The 17,741-nt window shown below is 61.3% G+C and overlaps 3 protein-coding genes across 5 annotated transcripts; 2 read left to right on the forward strand and 1 right to left on the reverse strand.

Moving 5' to 3' along the window:
* Positions 1-843: 843 nt before the first annotated feature.
* On the forward strand, positions 844-7,237 carry TBL3 (transducin beta like 3). Its single transcript, XM_046667877.1, has 22 exons — positions 844-929; positions 2,511-2,562; positions 2,642-2,737; positions 2,824-2,871; positions 2,983-3,124; positions 3,198-3,282; positions 3,368-3,538; positions 3,621-3,696; positions 3,776-3,869; positions 3,946-4,127; positions 4,222-4,363; positions 4,464-4,522; positions 4,609-4,712; positions 5,226-5,373; positions 5,461-5,691; positions 5,765-5,835; positions 5,921-6,077; positions 6,149-6,207; positions 6,476-6,579; positions 6,670-6,741; positions 6,833-6,991; positions 7,077-7,237. The coding sequence occupies exons 1-22, from the start codon at positions 889-891 to the stop codon at positions 7,196-7,198; spliced, it is 2,415 nt and encodes an 804-aa protein (XP_046523833.1). The 5' UTR covers positions 844-888; the 3' UTR covers positions 7,199-7,237.
* Positions 7,238-7,351: 114 nt separating this feature from the next.
* Positions 7,352-12,070, reverse strand: NOXO1 (NADPH oxidase organizer 1). 3 transcript variants are annotated; one of them, XM_046667881.1, is made up of 12 exons: positions 11,987-12,070; positions 11,131-11,209; positions 10,141-10,237; positions 9,802-9,989; positions 9,591-9,696; positions 9,424-9,504; positions 9,192-9,267; positions 8,915-9,092; positions 8,560-8,741; positions 8,352-8,465; positions 7,924-8,041; positions 7,352-7,842 (listed from the first exon to the last, which is right to left on the reverse strand). In XM_046667881.1, the coding sequence occupies exons 5-12, from the start codon at positions 9,654-9,656 to the stop codon at positions 7,575-7,577; spliced, it is 1,083 nt and encodes a 360-aa protein (XP_046523837.1). In that variant the 5' UTR covers positions 9,657-9,696; positions 9,802-9,989; positions 10,141-10,237; positions 11,131-11,209; positions 11,987-12,070; the 3' UTR covers positions 7,352-7,574. The 3 variants fall into 3 exon arrangements, with proteins under 3 accessions (XP_046523837.1, XP_046523836.1, XP_046523838.1); XM_046667880.1 differs by lacking the exon at positions 11,987-12,070 and adding an exon at positions 11,426-11,548; XM_046667882.1 differs by lacking the exons at positions 9,802-9,989; positions 11,131-11,209; positions 11,987-12,070 and having other exon boundaries at positions 10,141-10,244.
* On the forward strand, positions 11,621-15,036 carry GFER (growth factor, augmenter of liver regeneration). Its single transcript, XM_046667879.1, has 3 exons — positions 11,621-12,814; positions 13,170-13,366; positions 14,281-15,036. Exons 1-3 carry the CDS (start codon positions 11,744-11,746, stop codon positions 14,441-14,443), a joined length of 1,431 nt encoding a protein of 476 aa, XP_046523835.1. The 5' UTR covers positions 11,621-11,743; the 3' UTR covers positions 14,444-15,036.
* The last annotated feature ends 2,705 nt before the right edge of the window (positions 15,037-17,741 follow it).

Here is a 17,741-nt window from a genome sequence, read left to right on the forward strand (position 1 = left end):
CCGACTCCTCACAAGGACTGTCTCTGACCCGCTGCCCTTCTATTCGCTTCCCTCCTCACTCCCTGCAGCCGCACAGGCTTCTGTCGCTCCTCCTGAACGCCAGGCCTGGCACTGGCCGTCCCTCAGCCTGAAGCACCGTTCCCTCAGATAACCACAGGCTCCCGCTTCAGGTTTTTGCTCAGGCGTCACCTTCTCAACGAAGCCTCCTCCAATACCGCATTTAAAATTGCGCCTCCTGCCCCACTCCATCCCTTACCCAGATCTATTTTTCCCACAGCACTAATCACTCACCTTCCTCCGCCCAGCCCCCAGCCCTCACCCCACTGGCGCGTGAGGCAAGCAGGGGTTTTGTTTTCCTCTCTGGTGTCGCCCAAGTGCCTACAACAGTACTTTGCACACAGAATGTGCTCAATAAATATCTGAACGACTCTGAAATTACCCGATCTGTTCATTTACTTGCGTTGTTTCTCATACCAGACCGTGAGCCCCGAGGCAGGGTTCACGGCTCCATCTACTCACGGAGCGCACCCCCAAATCCCAGGATGCTCAGAGGACAGGAGTCTTGGGATTATTGTAGTAAGCATTTCCTACGAATGCCTTTTTAAATTTCCATTAAAAGGCCGGACAGCTGACAAACCCAGTCACCTACCAATCTACCCCGCGGGCCGGAGTCGCTTCCAAGCCCTTCTACGCCCCACCCTCCAGGCCGGGAACGCCTTTGCCAGTTCCCGCATCCTGACGCGGCAGCCACTGCCCATAGCAAAGATGGCGCCGAGCGCGCAGTTCCGATGACGCCACAGTAGTCGCGGTGGTGGTGTCATCACAGCGCGCCGGCGGGGCGGAGTGTCGCACCGCTCTCCCTCACGCGGCCGTGGCGGCGGTGGCGACATGGCGGAGGCCGCGGCCGGAGGGAGCCGCTTTAAAGCCAAGTGAGTCAGGACGTGGCTGCGGGCGCCGCCTGGGGAGGGAGGCGGGTTCGCAGCCGGAGTAGCGAAGTTTCCCACCGTGGACGGTGGACCGGGCGCCCATGCGGGTCTGGGGAGGGGGTGTACGGGACCGGCCCGCGGGGTCGTGTCGGTGCGGTATTGTAAGGTGGGAGAGCCGACCCTGACTGCTCTCGGGCAGGGCGGGCACTGGAGCCCGGCCGGACGCAGCCAGCCGCGGTTAATTAAACTAAGAGCCAGTTGGGGCGGGGAGGGGGACGAGAAATCCCAAAGGAGGAGGAACGGGCGGACTGAGCACAAGTCGAGGCTGGTCCTGGACGGGAGCAGGACCCCTCACCCCTCAGGTAGCGGAGGAAGAGCCACATCTGGGGCAGTTGGCCTGGGGAGCTTTCACTTGCTGTCCCTTTTCTCCGGGGAGCAGAAAGAGAGGTCAGGAGGTGGGGGGTCCTAAGTGGCCCAGGAGGCCCTGAATCCTGTGCATCTTCAATCCCCAAGCCTCTGCTGAACATCTAAGTGCTTAGTGCCGGGGATGGGCCAGACTCAGACCTGCCATGTGGAGCGCCTGGTGGGATAAACGTATTAAGCAACTCATTTCCATCAGTGGCTGTGACAAGCACTAGCGAAGGGAATCCCCGGGTCCTGAGAGCACCTCTCCCGCATGGTTGGCTGGATTCAGGACTTGGGGGCGGGGTGGGGGGGGGGGGGGGGGGGGGGGGCTCTGTTTCATCTTGGCAATCAGGCTTCCCCCATTGGAACTAGCCAGGTGCCACTGAAATCCCAGAAGAGAGGCCCAGGCTGCATAGAGGAAACAGCCTGTGTGAAACTGGGAAAGTCAGCAGAGGCTCCTCTGGGCAGAACCTTGGAAACATGTAAGGCGAGTCGAGAGTTTTAAGGCAGGATGGTGACATAAACAGAGTTATGTTCTAAAAGGCTTCTCTGGCAGCAGAGTTTGAGAGAGTGGGTAGGGGCCTGGTGAAGAGGCTTGGGCAGCTGCCCAGAGGGGAGAGTGCAGTGGCGTGGACCAGCATGGTGGCAGCCCAGAGGGAGGGAAGAGGACAATATGAGGCCACAGAAATGAGGGCTGCCTGGGGAGTGGGATGAGGCCAAGCTGGGGGTGGAGGAAGGAGCCAGGGTTGGGGAAGGGACAGGTTGGACCTCAGGGATGAAGATGTTGAAGAGGATGTTGCTCTGGGCTGGTACCCAGGCCTGGCTTCCCACGGCCAGCAGGGGGCCCCCAAGGCCTGGCCTGCTCCCACTGGGGCATCTCTGGGTGTTGGGACTGCCTGTGCTGCTCCGGGACCCTGTGTAGATCACTGACCAGCTCTGGGTCTCAAATTCTCTGTGACATGGGGGTACTGACACCCACCTCAGCACTGCTGAGAGGGTTAAAGAAGATAACAGAGAGAAGAGCTCATCACTTCCCACCCCTCTGCATCCTTGCTGCTGCCCAGGAACTCCTCAAGGATAAGGGCCTATTCATTGACCTTTGGGAGAGCACCCAGCACAGGGCTGGGCACTGGGGACTGAGGGTGAGTGATTCACTCTCTCCCTGTGTCCTCCCTCCAGCTATGCTGTCGAGCGCAAGATCGAGCCTTTCTACAAGGGCGGGAAGGTGCAGGTACAGCCCAGGGAGGGGCAGAGTTGGGGGGCAGGAAGGGGCTGCAGAGTTACCTTGGCTGAGACCCCTTTGTCACTAGCTGGACCAGACTGGACAGCACCTCTTCTGTGTCTGTGGTACCAGAGTCAACATTCTGGATGTGGCCTCAGGGGCTGTGCTGCGGAGCCTGGAGCAGGTGAGGGCAGGGAGAGCCAGGGGGAGGTGCTAGTGTGGAGGACAGCCTATTCTCATGGCGTTTTGTGTGCCCACTCTTGCCCCTAGGAGGACCAGGAGGACATCACTGCCTTTGACCTCAGCCCTGACGATGAGGTATATGGGGCAGGGACAGAAGGTGGGCTCTGGTATCTCCCAACCAAATTTTGAGTCGATGAAGACGGGTGGCCGTGCCTCTACCCTTGGCTGAGCTGTATCTTCCCTCAGGTGCTGGTGACAGCCAGTCGGGCACTGCTACTGGCTCAGTGGGCCTGGCGAGAGGGCAGTGTCATCCGCCTGTGGAAAGCGATACACACAGCGCCTGTGGCTACCATGGCCTTCGACCCCACCTCCACGCTGCTAGCTACAGGTAAGGCCCTGACTGGGTGGGTAGGCCGGCTGGAGGGCACACGAGCTCCGTCACCGCAAACATGTCCCCACAGGCGGCTGTGATGGGGCCGTGCGTGTCTGGGACATCATGCGGCACTATGGGACACACCACTTCCGGGGATCGCCGGGTGTCGTTCAGTGAGTAGGGGCAGCAGAGGGTGGGTGTGCGGGGCATCATGATCGGGGTGGCACGACTCAGCCACTGTGCCCCACCTGCCTGCAGTTTGGTGGCCTTCCATCCGGACCCCGCACGCCTGCTGCTCTTCTCCTCAGCCGCAGACGCCACCATCCGCATGTGGTCACTGCAGGAACGGTCGTGCCTGGCTATGCTGACTGCCCACTACAGCGCTGTCACCTCACTGACCTTTAGTGCCGATGGCCACACCATGCTCAGGTCAGTGGCCAGCCACCCAGGCCTCGGCAGGAAGGGGAGGGCCACAGCTCGACCCAGGAACTGAAGTGGCTATTTCCCCCAGCTCAGGCCGAGACAAAATCTGCATTGTCTGGGACCTGCAGAGCTGCCAGGCCACAAAGACTGTGCCAGTGTTTGAGGTAGGGAAGCCAGGGGGCCAGGGCCAGTGAGGGGGGCAGGGCAGGATGAGACTGCCACCTCTGACTCGCTCGTCTTTAGAGCGTGGAGGCCGCAGTGACATTGCCAGAGGAGCCAGCGCCTGAGCTGGGTGTGAAGTCCACAGGCCTGCACTTCCTGACAGCTGGCGACCAAGGTGTGTGAGGGCAGGCAGCAGGGGCTGGGGGAGTCCCACGGACCTGTGAGTCCCAGCAGCCCCTGTCCCCGCACAGGCATGCTGCGCGTGTGGGAGGCAGCCTCTGGGCAGTGTGTGTACACCCAGCCGCGGCTGCCAGGCCCCGGGCGGGAGCTGACCCACTGCGCCCTGGCCCGTGCTGCCGGCCTGCTCCTCAGTGTTACTGCTGACCACAACCTGCTGCTCTACGAGGCACGCTCCCTGCAGCTGCAGAAACAGGTGAGCACTGCCCCTGCTCAGCCCACGGCCTGGGGACACTGCCTCCCACTCTCCGTCACGCGGGCTTTGGTGTGTACCCCTCCTGTCCCTGCAGTTTGCTGGCTACAGCGAGGAGGTGTTGGATGTCCGGTTCCTTGGCCCTGAGGACTCCCACGTTGTCGTGGCCTCCAACAGCCCCTGCCTGAAAGTGTTTGAGCTGCAGACATCGGCCTGCCAGATTCTCCATGGCCACACAGGTGAGGGTGTCAAGCTGATGCCCCCAGGACCCCATGCTGGATGGATCGCCACCTGTTGCCAGAACTGATCTCTGTCCATTCCCTCTCCACTTTCTCCCAGACATCGTCCTGGCCTTAGATGTTTTCCGGAAAGGGTGGCTCTTTGCCAGCTGTGCCAAGGTGAGGCACCCCAAGAGGTGTGGAGGTACCCGTCCCCAGGTGGGAAACCCTAACCCAGCCTCTGTCCTCACCCCTCCTGTCCCCAGGATCAGAGCATCCGCATCTGGAGGATGAACAAGGCGGGCAAGGTGGCCTGTGTGGCTCAGGGCTCCGGGCACACACATGGCGTGGGCACCATCTGCTGCTCCAGGTAGTTGGTCAGGGCTTGGGTCCAGGGTGTCGTGGAGGCGGAGGCCCAGGCCCTGCTGCTGGGGCTGCAGCTCAGGGAGACAGGAGGAGGAGGCGGCTTTGGTCTTGCTCTTTGAGGCTCCAGTCCAGGGATGTGGGACAGAAAACCCAGGCGCCAGTGGGGGGTTCCTTGGAAGTGGCCTTGAGACTGAGTGGATAAAATGAGAGGGGCCTCAGGACAGACAGTTTAATGTTGAACAAGGCTCAGGTGGAGAAGGTGCTCCCTACATCTAGGGCTGGGAGTCTTATTCTTGGAACCAAGTCATCAGATGTGGTGGCACCGAGATGGATGGCACAGGCTTGGGTGCAGGCACGTGGTCCTAGAGGTGTGTGGGGGGTGACATGGGCTGTCTACGTTCTGGGATAGTTCTTCTGGTCTGGCCCGTGGTCTGGTAGGCCTGAGTTGTGGTGCACTGGCAGACACGGCTGGCTGGGGCTCAGCAGATGTCTCCCTCTTCCCCAAATTGGACCTCAGGCTGAAGGAGACCTTCCTGGTGACAGGCAGCCAGGACTGCACTGTGAAGCTGTGGCCCCTCCCCGAAGCCCTGCTGTCCAAGAGCACAGTCCCAGACGGTGGACCTGTCCTCCTACAGGCCCAGGCCACGCAGCGCTGCCATGAGAAGGTGACCACACACAGCACACTGGGGCCGGGGTGTAGCAGGGCCCTTGCTGGGATGAGGGTCCAAGCTGCTGCCTGCTCCCGTCAACAGGACATTAACAGTGTGGCTGTTGCCCCCAATGACAAGCTGCTAGCCACAGGCTCACAGGATCGCACAGCCAAGCTCTGGGCCCTGCCACAGTGCCAGCTGCTGGGCGTCTTCTTGGGCCACCGGCGCGGCCTCTGGTGTGTCCAGTTCTCGCCCATGGACCAGGTGCTGGCCACAGCCTCAGCTGATGGCACCGTCAAGCTCTGGGCACTGCAGGACTTCAGCTGCCTCAAGGTAAGCTGCCCTCACCCCAGGCCTGAGTCCCCACTCGGTGACATCTCATACCCTCCCTCTCCCCACCCTACAGACGTTCGAGGGTCATGATGCTTCCGTACTGAAGGTGGCCTTTGTGAGCCGTGGCACGCAGCTGCTGTCTAGGTGAGTGGGCTCGGGGCAGGGCGGGGGTTGGAGAGAGCTGAGGGACAGTCCCCAGCTCTGAGCCTCCTCCCATTTCCAAACCCAGCGGCTCTGATGGGCTCTTGAAGCTCTGGACCATCAAGAACAACGAGTGTGTGCGGACACTGGACGCCCATGAGGACAAGGTCTGGGGACTGCATTGCAGCCGACTAGATGACCATGCCCTCACTGGCGCCAGCGACTCCTGTGTCATCCTCTGGAAGGTTTGTAGCCTTGGGGGTGGAGCAGGTGGGGCAGTGTAGGGGTGCCAGTCTGACTCCAGTCTTGACTCTAGGATGTGACCGAGGTAGAGCAGGCAGAGGAGCAGGCCAAGCGGGAGGAGCAGGTGGTCAAGTAAGTCTGGTGGTCCCCACGCAGCCTCCCTGTGAGTATCACCCACGTGTCTGGCACATCCCACGCATCAGCGTCAGCCCCTCTCTCAGGGTAGGGTGTATCAGCAGTACTCCTGCTTTATGGCATGGGGAAACTGAAGCTCGGAGCAGTGATACAGCTCAGCACTAGTCGGTGTTCAGGCCTGGGCTGCTGGCTCCTGAGCCAGCTCCCTGATGGCTCTGCCCCAGCCAGGTCCCCCAGTGGCCCTGTCCTGTCTCCTTCCCACCAGGCAGCAAGAACTGGACAACTTGCTCCAAGAGAAGCGATACCTGCGGGCGCTGGGCCTGGCCATCTCCCTGGACCGGCCCCACACCGTGCTGACTGTTATCCAGGGTCAGTGCTGCCTCAGGGGCCAGACGGCGGGGGGGTCTCTTGGGTCCATCCTGCCCCTTCCCTGGGGCTCAGTCTGCCCTCCTCCCACAGCCATCCGGAGGGACCCTGAGGCCTGCGAGAAGCTGGAAGCCACAGTGTTCCAGCTGCGGCGAGACCAGAAAGGTCCAGGCGGGCGGGCGGGCGGGGGCTGGACAGTGACTAGTAAGGGTGGAGTGGCCTGGCGGACAGGTTTGACCGTCCCTGTGACCCACAGAGGCCTTGCTGCGTTTCTGTGTCACGTGGAACACCAACTCGAGGCACTGCCATGAGGCCCAGGCTGTGCTGGGTGTGCTCCTGCGGCATGAGGCCCCGGAAGAGCTGCTGGCCTACGAGGGCGTGCGGGCCTCTCTTGAGGCCCTGCTGCCTTACACTGGTATGTGGGCATCGCCCCGGGTCGGGGCAGGGAGCAGCCCAGCCAGACTCCACTGACCCCCTGACAACCCTGTGTCCTCCCCCAGAGCGACACTTTCAGCGGCTCAGCCGGACGCTGCAGGCAGCTACCTTCTTGGACTTCTTATGGCACAACATGAAGCTGCCCACCCTCCCTGCGGCCCCTCCTGTGCCCCCCTCCACCCTCTGAAACACGCAGAAAAGTGTCCTTTTCTACCCCAGCTCCCTGTTTCTGTCTGGGCTTTGTCTCACCTCAGGTCCTAGGCACAGCCCTGTCCAGCCTTAGCAGGCCACCTGCCAGCCCCATCCCTTTGCCCTGGCCTGGCGGAGATCCAGCAGGGCCTGCCCTTCAGCGCAGACACAGGGTGTGGGTTAACCAGAAGAGCTTTACTCAGAGGAAGTAACCTTTTGGCCCTGCCAGCCAGGGAGACCCACTCTCAAATGCTCCTCCCCCAGCCCTAGGGGTGGTGTGGCTGCCATCAGTCATCCTGCGGGTCTGGAGCCTCTGGCCTGCCGCTCCAGCTGTGGGGTGCATGGCACAGCTCTCCACGCAGTTCCACATACCCTCAAGGGTGTCCCTGATCCCTTCGGTCCTGCCCCAGTGCCCTACGGGTGATGGTGCAGCAGCGGCTCTGTATGGCACTCAGTGGGGGTCGGGCCGGCACAGTAGGGGGAATGGTCATGGTCTGGAAAGGTTCAGGGGAGCTTCGGGCCTCCCCTGCACCATCCTCCCCACTGTCGGCCCCACAGTGGAGCCCTGGGCCACTCAGGAGTGCGCCCAGCCCGTCAGGCCTCAGCAGCACAGCAGGGAGAAGACCAGCACGCCCGCGGAACCTGCGGAGGAGGCAGGGTTTGGTTAGTGCGTGCCTGGTCTGGGCTAGCCTGGGCCCCAGCCAAAGCCCCATGCCCACACACCTGCACAGCCACCAGCCACGGTCAGATGTTTTCAGCACGTGCACACGCGCCCCTGCTGGCACTGACAGCTCATCAGCCTGGCTGCTCTCATAGGCACAAGAAGCACAGAACTGGGACCCTAGGAGTGGGTGCTTGGGAGTCACTGGGGCTGCAGAGGCCAGGACCCCCACCACTTGGTCCCCTCATCATCTGCTGAATCACCACCTCCCGGCTCTCCTCTGGATCTCCGAAGATGTCAGGGACCTCTCTAAAACCCACTGGGGCTTCCCCTTGCTGTGGGGAGCCAGCACATACACTACGGGGCCACGCCATCACTTAGCTGTTCCCTGCCTCACTCCCCTGGCTCAGGTGCTGCCTGTGGGCCACCTAGCCTTTCGCATACTTCCCAACGGTGGTAGTGGGTGTGGGTAGGAGGGTTAGTTTCGTACCACTATTCCCTAGGGGCGCTCCCCTCTCTCGCCCCTGGCCCAGGGCCGCCGCCTCCAGGTAAGGAGCAGGAAACCATGCTGTCTGCCGGTCTTCATTCTCCACCAGCCACCAGCCTGTGCACAAGAGGTGGGCGGGGGTTCAGACCTGGAGTCTGGCTGGGAACCCTGGGGCAGAAGGGCAAGTTCCTTGACTCCCACCCAGCCCCACCTGAGGGGTGTCGCAGCAGCACATTCAGGGCCTCGTGGGCCTCTGCATGGAAGGGCTGACCCCGTGTGTCCTGAGTGTGAAAGGGCTGCAGGCAGCGCAGGCTCTGAGCTTTCAGGCTGCGGATGGCAAGGCTGCCCGCAGGGCGGTGAAGGGGCTCTTCAGGGGCCGGCAGGATCACTAGGCTGGGAAGGGTAGTGTGCGCAGGTGAGAAGTGGGTGGGCGGAGAGTGGCCTGTCCCCTCCCACAAGTCGGCCCAGCCTCTTAGCCTTCGCTCCTCATCAGGCCCTTCCTCCATCATGCCTCTCCAGTCCTCCCAGTGCTTCTGCAGGCAGGGGGTTGGGGGAGGGTGAGACACCTGCCAGGTGGCAGCGTGGGATCCAGGTCTGAGGGTTGCGGCTCAAAGAAGCTGGTGAGCGTTGGGCTCCGGGACACGTGCTCCGGCGCTGCCAGCAGCGTCCGCAAATAGGTGTCCAGCTGCCTCAGGTGCGCCAGGCCGCGGCCTGTGCGCCCACTGCGCACCAAAAGCGATGTGTCTGTGGGCATAACAGGGAGACCATGGGAACCCACCCCAGGGCTCCCCTAACAGGGCCGCTTCCGCCCCCCCTCCCTCCCGGGACCCCTGCCGGCCTGACCCGGAAGCTTGGGGATAACACGGTGGGATCTCCGCAGCAGGCCTGCCTCCTCCGGGAAGGTCTCCTTGAGTGTCTTCTGAGGGTGAGAACAGGCATACTGGTCTCCAAGAGCCCGGCGGATTCCCTTGGGAGGGTGGGGGTCCTTTACAGGGATCTTAGGGCATAGAAGCCTCCAAGATCAGGCACTAGGAGGCCTGTGAGGGGGAACTGGGGTCGCCCCAGGATCACTCACGTTAAGCCTCCTGAACTCGTCCCAGCTCCTGCGCACGAAAGTGTCACTGTCATCTGACCAGTGCACGGAGAAGGTGAACGCCTGTTGGGGAGAGGTTGGGGCAGCTCCAAGGGGCTGGCCAGCAACTCCCTCCCCCCACTGGAGCTGGCAGGGCCACTGGGTCGCACCTGGAACCGCTCCGTCTGCAACAAGGCTGCAGCACGCACAGACACGGGGTGCCGGGGGCCTGCCATCGTTGTGGTCTCTTGTGTCCTGGTTGCAAGCTTCTAGAACCTGCAGGGAGGGGCCAAGAGTCCCGCTACCTCCCTGCCCTGTCAGAGGCGGGGGGATACCCAGCACCAGGAAGACTGGTTGGAATTTCCCCGCAACGCCCCAGACCTGCCAGGTTATTGCAGCGCAGCCCTGCCCCTGGGTTCTTCGCAGCTTCCTCACTGCGCCCCAAGCCAAAGATCTGGGTGGAGGGTCAAGAGCACAGGGCTTGGGGGTGCCCAAAGCAGAGCTGATGGGAGGGGGAGGGAAGAGGTGGTGGAGGTGCTCGGACTGCTGCCTGAGGCCCTCTTGCTCATCTGCCAAGGGAGGAGGAGAAGGAAGAGCCATCAAAGGGCTGCAAAGCCTGGTCCACCCCCCTCCCGGCTGTCCCACACTCTGTGTAGTGTTGTGGCTGGTGAGAGCCACCTGCCGGGGTACGCCCTTGGCTGGCTCTGTCTTTGAACTCACCTGGGGAGCTGACTGCAGTTGTCATCAGGAATCAATAGCTCAGTGCTAAGGGCTTCAAGTGCTTTGTTTGGCTCAATCATCATGTTGGAGGAAAAGTCTCTCGGTGTCCCCAAGTCACAGAGGTGGAAATTCATGTTAAATGGATAGTTAATGTCAGTTTTTCTGTGTTGGGGAGGGGCAGACCTCACAGGCTCACCCCAGAGGTTCCCCTGTGGTGCAGACGAGGCAGGACGAAGAGGGTCCGTCTCTGCCGTCACCCACACTTGGGAGGTCGGGGAGGTGGTGACTAGGACTGTTTTGAAAGTCACTGCTGAATTCACAATTTCCTGCAAACACTGCCTCTGAGATCAGGAGTGACCATTCCCCCACTAAGTGGGGTGGTGAGGGCAATACCCTGGAATCCCCAAAGAGGGCGTGTCCAGGTGCCTCACCTCTCTGGGCTGCTTCCTTATAGAAGAGATTTCCCGAGTCCCACCCAACCCTGGCACACGATGGTTCTTCCCGCTCTTTGGGCCACCAGCTTTGTGTTAGGACTTCCCTTACCCCAAGCCCTCTGGGAGGGGTCAGACGCTAGGGCATCCCTCAAGGAAACCACTCAGGCCTTGAGAGAGGGCTTTTGTGTGTCTATCGGACCAGTGGCTCTCTCTGAACCCTCAAACCTTGCCTAAGACCAGGCAGTGAACACCTGCTGACATGGGTCTGATTTGCAGAGTGCCTCTTGCCCAGCTGTCACACTCTCCCCAATTTCAGAGGAGCTACACTGGGGGCCTGAGGGCTCTGCTGGCCTGGCAGGGTCCAGGGTGGGACAGACACTGCTCCGCTGGAAAACAGAGAGAAGCTGGGGAAGGGCCAGTTTGCTCACAGCCAGGGACCTAGAAGGATGCTGAGGTCCTCTCCCTCCCCTAACAGGCAGCCCCTGCTCCACAACCTCAGCAACCCTGGGTCCTTTCCACTCTTACCCTCTCCATAGTCCCCACCCCCGTCTCTCACCTAAACAACTACAACAGCTCTCTGCCCCCAATGCCTGTGCTCCTCACTTGGTTCCATGAAATCCATCCTCCAGAGGAATCTGCAAAACAGATTTTGCAGGATGGCGTAGCCCTGACTGAAACTGTCCAGCCCCTTCTTACTGTCCTTAGAATAAATTCCCAGCTCCTATGGCAGCCTATGAGGTCCTTGGTGGGCCCCTGCCCACCTCTGGACCTCCCCTCCCACCACCCCAGGTTCTCCCCAGGTCCTGTCCCACTGGCCTTTCCGCCCATGCAAGAGGCCAAGGTCCTCCCACCTCCAGCCTTGGCCTTGACTGCCCTCCTCAGCTGATTCCTCATCCTCAGGGAAGCCTCCCCGGTTCACCACACCCTGTTCATGGCCCTCACCACACTTCGTAAGTGAACATTTATTATGGTGACTCCTATTTTTTATTTTTTTTTCCGTCTTGACCACTGGACTATGAACTGAGCAGGTCTTGTGCCCGCCCTGCGCAGCTCCTGGAACAGTGCTTGGAACAGATTAGACACTACACAAATATTTGCGAAATGAATGAATGTACGTATGGAAGCAGAGGTATCCCTGAGGCCACTCCCGACGTGGGTTTAACCCCTTCATGCAGGTTAACCATCCGGGCAGCTACGTGTCCGCGGGAGCGGAGACACGCGCCACGTTCTCTGCAGACACGGCCCCGCCCCGCGTTGCCAGGCGCCCGGTGCCATGGCGCCGGTCGCCAGAGCGGATCCGTGGGACCCAGGCCCTAGCGCCCGCGATCCTCTGTGCGCTCAGGGCCCCGCCCGCGTTGCCAAGGCGCCGCGCGGCCTGCCGCCCGGCGCACCCCCAGCCGAGGGCACAGAACCTGGCCGCGGGCACGCGGACCGGTCAGAGCGGAGTGATGGGCGCGTCGCGGACTGCAACACGGACTTCGCCTCAGCCGCAGCCCGAGTCCTCGGCGCGGCAGCGGCGCGGCTTCCACCACACGCTGATCTTCTACTGGAGGAAGCGGGAGAGCCGCCAGGGACGACGCAACCCGGGCTCGGGCCGCAGAACGAGGCCCAGGGGCGCGGCCAGGACCCGGGCCTCTGGCCCCGCCTCCGCCCCGGCCCGGGCCACCGGCCTCGCCTCTACCCTGGCCCGGGCATGCGGCGCGCCCCTCGCCCGAACCCGGGGCTCCGGCTCCGCCTCCTCCCGGGCGCGGGCCGCGGCCCCCGGCCCCACCTCCACGCCGGTCCCCGCCCCGGACTCGGCCCCGGGCCCCGCCCCCGCCTCCGCTCCCGCTCCCGCCCCCAGCCCCAGCCCGGGCCCGGCCTCCGCGCCTGCGCCCAGTCCCTGTGGCCGCGCCTTAGCGGCGGCGCGCGCGCTGGCCTGGAGGCCGACTTGGAGGCCCGTGTGGAGGCCCAGCTGGCCCGGCAGGCATTGCGCGGGTAACATGGCGGCGCCCGGCGAGCGGAGTCGCTCCTCCGGCGGGAGCCTCTTCTCCTTCCTGCCCGGCGGCGCGCGCTCCGAGGTGACGGACGACCTGGTGACGGACGCGCGCGGCCGGGGCGCGGGGCGGAGAGACGCCGCCGCCTCCGCCCCGACCCCAGCCCAGGCGCCGACCGATTCTGAGGTCGCCAAGGATACCTCCCAGAGGCGGCCCTGCCGGGCCTGCGTGGACTTCAAGACGTGGATGCGGACGCAGCAGAAGGTGCACGTGCCCGGGGGCGCCACCTCCCGCAGAGGCCTGCGAGCCCTGCCGACCCGTAGTCCCGGCCCCACACCTTGTTCTCAGGCGCCCCTGGCCGGCCTCCCAAGGCCCAGGCCGAGCGGTGCCAGAGGCCCTATGCCTGCGGACTTTTGCCTCCCAGGTTTGGCTGTCCCTAAGTCCTGCCCCCAAGGTAGGCCCGGCCTTTCAACTTTCAGCCACAGGGGGATCGGATCAGCTGCAGCACTTATGTCTGGAGTCAATGGGCCTCCAACTGGGAGGCGCGGGGAGAAGGGGAGCTTTGTGGGCTTCTGGTCGGGGGAGAATGAACTGACCCTTGGTCGGCCTCCTTCCGCAGAGGGACAGCAAGTTTAGAGAAGATTGTCCTCAGGATCGCGAGGAACTGGGCCGCCACAGCTGGGCTGTCCTCCACACCCTGGCCGCTTACTACCCCGACCTGCCCACCCCAGAACAGCAGCAAGACATGGCCCAGTTCATACATTTATTCTCTAAGTTTTATCCGTGTGAGGAGTGTGCTGAAGACATAAGGAAGAGGTAAGTTATGTCTGCATCGTTTGCAGGCAGCAGAGCATGCCACCTGGAGCCTGGGCCTGGGGCCTCTGGCTGATGTCATAAAGGGAAACCTAGAGAAACAGGTGCAGAGGTGGCAGAGGGCTGCCGAGAGCAGGGACCACCAACAGAGTGGGATCATCTGAGCCATCTCCTTTCCCCTCGGAGGCCAAGCTGCCTGGGTCTGCTGCTGGGCACTGCTGTTTTTTGCGGCTCCCAGGCTCCCAGGGAGGGCTTCCCCCACGAGGTCTCTTGCTTAGCACTGATGGAGGCTCCGGCAGGTTAAGGAGGACTCCACTTTGCCTGACTTCTGGAGCAGGACTGCCGGTTTCAAGACCTTGAGAACCCACCCCTTTTGCTTCCAAGAGCCACCTTTTTCTCTGAGGAGCCCAAGAGCCGTTGTTTGCCACCCTTCGGTGTTTCTGGGCTGGATGTGTGGGCAGGACAGCCCCTTGCCATTTGAAGCAATTAGAATGAGGTCTCTCGCTGAGCTGAGGCAGGGCCCCAGGTGCTAAGAAAGGGTGTGGTTTTCAGTTTCCCTTTGTGCTGGCCTCACCCCTTCCACGCACTGCCTGGGGCCAAGGATCCTGGGGTGAGTCTTCTTGATGGTTATGAGATTGTAAAGTTGTCTGGTCTGTGCCTTAATGACTCGCCCTGGGCTCTTGTCAGGGTTGCCAAGCTCCCCAGGTGGGTGTTTGAGCAGGCCTAGGAGTCCACAATGCTAGGTGCTGCAGGGTCAGCCCAGTTTTGGGAATGCCTGTTCCTCTGAGCACGAGGGCACTCCTGGGTGTAGCTCACTGGCTCCTGCTCTCCTCTCTGGGTGGAGCAGGCAAGGAGCTAGTGGGGCAGGGGCAGTGGGCCCACTGCCTCCCCCATCCTCCATTGCTCCCCCCATGCAGGATACGCAGGAACCAGCCAGACACGCGTACGCGGGCATGCTTCACCCAGTGGCTGTGCCGCCTGCACAATGAGGTGAACCGCAAGCTAGGCAAGCCCGACTTCGACTGCTCACAGGTGGATGAGCGCTGGCGTGACGGCTGGAAGGACGGCTCCTGCGACTAGACGGCGGCCAGCGGGAGCCCATGGGGCAGCCAGCCAGGGCCTGTGGGCCCCCTGGCTGGAGAAGGACAGAGCACTCATAATTAAAGTCCGTCAGAGCCAGAGCCTGTCGTGTCTCAGTTGGGTGGTCCCCAGACACTGCCCATGGGGTCCTTTTCCTCAGGTTTGGAGTAGAAGTGGAAGTATCGCTGCAGGGACCCTGATGGCCTCCTCCTCAGCTGAGGCCCGGTTGGGCTACAGGTGAAGGAGGCAGGAGTAACCCAGACTGGCCCTTCCGTTCAGGATGTGGCCTCCTGCTCACCCCACACCCTGGTGCCCACTTTCCCACACAGGAAGATGACAGGCCTGGCTGGGCTCCCCTGTCCTGCCCTGCAAGGCCTGGCCATTGTCTCCTAACCTGTGTAGCTGGGGACAGCTGCGGTGACTGTAGCCCCAGAGACTGTATGCTGTCTGCATTTCAAGAAAGAGGCCTAGGGGGCCGGCCCCGTGGCTGGGTGGTTAAGTTCGCACGCTCCGCTTCGGCAGCCCACGGTTTCGCTGGTTCAGATCCTGGGCACGGACATGGCACTGCTCATCAGGCCACGCTGAGGAGGCATCCCACATGCCGCAGCTAGAAGGACCCACAATTAAAATATGCAACTATGTACTGTGGGGATTTGGGGAGAAAAAGCAGGAAAAAAAATATTAGCAAGAGTTGTTAGGTCAGGTGCCAATCTTTGGAAAAAAACAAAAAAGGAAAGAGGCCTGGGGGCTGAGCTCTGTACCCTGCTCAGTCTCACAGGGAAAGCACAGGCAGGGCTCTTCCCCGAGGGTCCACCTCCCCTGCTGCCCGCCTCCCGTCTAGCATATGGCCTTCAATAGCTGCACTAATCCGCGGCTTCGTGGGGCTAGCCTCCTCAGAGCTTGAGACCAAAATAAAGTGCTGGAAAAGTGACTGAGGACCTGGCTTCAGTGTGTTTTGTGCTGGGACTCGCAGTGATGGACAGGGTCTGCCCTCGCCCTTCTGTGGTCAGCTGCTTCCTCTTGTCCGGGTTCCAGCTTCTTAGGAGGAAGGAGCGGTCCCACAGCAAGAGTGGGCCAGGATATTCCAGGAACAGCAAGGAGGCTGAGTTGCTGGAGCCGAGGGAGGGTCAAAGGTGAGGACGGTCAGATGGCACAGGGTCTTCAAGGACCCAGCAAGGAGATGGTTTTCACATCCGGCTCCTATCACAGGAAGGTCTTGGAGGACTTGGAGCCAAGGAATGGTGAGATGTGACTTGAAAGGTCTCTCTGGCTGCTGAGCCAGGATGAGGCAGGTGTGGGTGGGAGCAAGGAGGCCAGGCACCCATGCGGCAGCTGAGAGGGAAGCTTGCCCCAGGGTGGGTGGGAGAAGACGCTGGATAGACTCTGAAGGTAGAGCCAAGAGAAAGGAGCCAAAGTCACTTTGGATTTCTAGCCCGAGCAGCTGGAAGAATGGAGTTGCTCTGTGTATCAGTGAGATGGAGAAGGCTGTGAGTGGAGCAGGTTTGGGGGTGACTTGGACCCAGCTTTTGGGCTTTCCCGGATCTGCTCAGCTATACCTGCTCCCAGGCCTTGACTCCCAGCCAAAATGGCCCAGCAACACTGCCCCGTCCCTGTGGTCATAAAGCTCTGGTCACCTACATTGCTGGTGCCTTGGCCTCTCCCTAGGCAAGGGCCAGCCTTTGGCATGGCCTCTTCAGCACCTTCACCCAATTGGCCCTGCAGGAGTGCTGGCTTTTGCAGGAGCTGCCCACAGGAGCTGAGTGACACAAATAGGAGGCGGGAGGGCCTGGCCCGGTGGTGTAGTGGTTAAGTTTGCACGCTCTGTTTCAGTGGTCTGGGTTCAGATCCTGGGCTCAGACCTACACACCATTTCATCAAGCCACGCTGCAGTGGTGTCCCACATACAAAATAGGGGGAGAGCAGCACAGATATTAGTTTAGGGCCAATCTTCCTCACCAAAAAAAAGCTCCTGTGGGGAGCAGCCGGCAGGGAAGTCACTCCTCTTTCCTCCCCTAGATGGACTGTCTCCAGCACAAGGCTTCCCCGGCCTTCCCTGAGCCCAAGCTGTGGTCCGCTCAGGAACACGCCATCAGTATTTGTTCTACCTCCTCATTTCTCTTCTTCCCCAACTCTGACTTCCCCAAAGTTTCACTCCCCATGAAACTCTCAACTTTGCCACAGACTGTTTGCCAGGGCATCCAGGCTAAGACAGTAGGGCTTTAGTTCAAGGGCAGGTTCTGGCTTGAGCTGTCAGCACGAGGCCCAAAGGAGAGCATAGAGGGAAGAGAAGAGCCCCTGGACCACGCCCTGGCCTCAAGGTCACAGGTGGGACAAGAGGAGGGGATCAGAATGGGTGACGAGAAAGGGCCCATGAAGTAGGAAGAACACAAGGAGAGGGTGACATCAGAAGCATTTCCAGAAAGGTGGGGACAGCAGTGCCTGAGGCGCCCCTGGAACTAAAGGGAGCAGTGGCTTGGGACAGCTGGAGAGGAAGGGAGGTCAAGAGCGGAGGTTTATTTTGAAGACAGAAGAAAGTGTAGCATGTTTGGGTGCTAATGCAAATGATCAAGTAAAAGGATGATGCGTGAGACAGAGGGTGAACTGTCGCCAACAGGTGAGAGGTGACGGGATTGGACCCGCAGTGTAATGGACTTGACAGTAAGACTGGTGGGCAGCACCTCTGGCCACACCTGCCCTGGGATGGGTTCCCCAGGGGGCTGGGCCAGGCATCACGGTCTGTCCACACAGATGGCATGGTAGGGACCCGGGTTTGAATCCCAGCTCTTTCTGTGATCCAAGAACTGAAGTGGCCTGCCTATTTACCATCTGAACAATGGGGTAATAATAGTCCCCACCTCCACAGGTCTTCGTGACATGCTGGGCACCGTCAATGCCCAAAAAGTACAGACTTTTCTTATCAATGCCCTGGACAGAAACACAGCAGTCATCCAGGCCCCTACCAGGCTGGCCTGGAAGGAACATGACAGAAGGGACCCTGTCTAACCCGGGGCTGGGGGATCTGTGGAAGAGACCCAGCAGGGGCCCAGAGCTGCTAGCCCTGAGCTTGACCAAACTCCCCATCTCTGATGCTTCTTCCCACCCTTCGGCCCCAAAGTAAATATGTCAGCCAAAAGTCAGTCCCAGAGACCTGGGAGTGTGGACGGCTCGGTGAGCATCCTCGGAATGAGAACATCCGGCCACAGGAAAGGAGCAGAGATGCCCCAACACCCACCCAAGCTGGCCTGTGGGCTCTGCCCCCTGGACAAGTGCCCCTGGGGGCAGAAGTCATCCTCCTCCT

Source organism: Equus quagga, chromosome 7 (assembly GCF_021613505.1).
Source record: "Equus quagga isolate Etosha38 chromosome 7, UCLA_HA_Equagga_1.0, whole genome shotgun sequence".
NCBI lineage: Eukaryota > Metazoa > Chordata > Mammalia > Perissodactyla > Equidae > Equus > Equus quagga.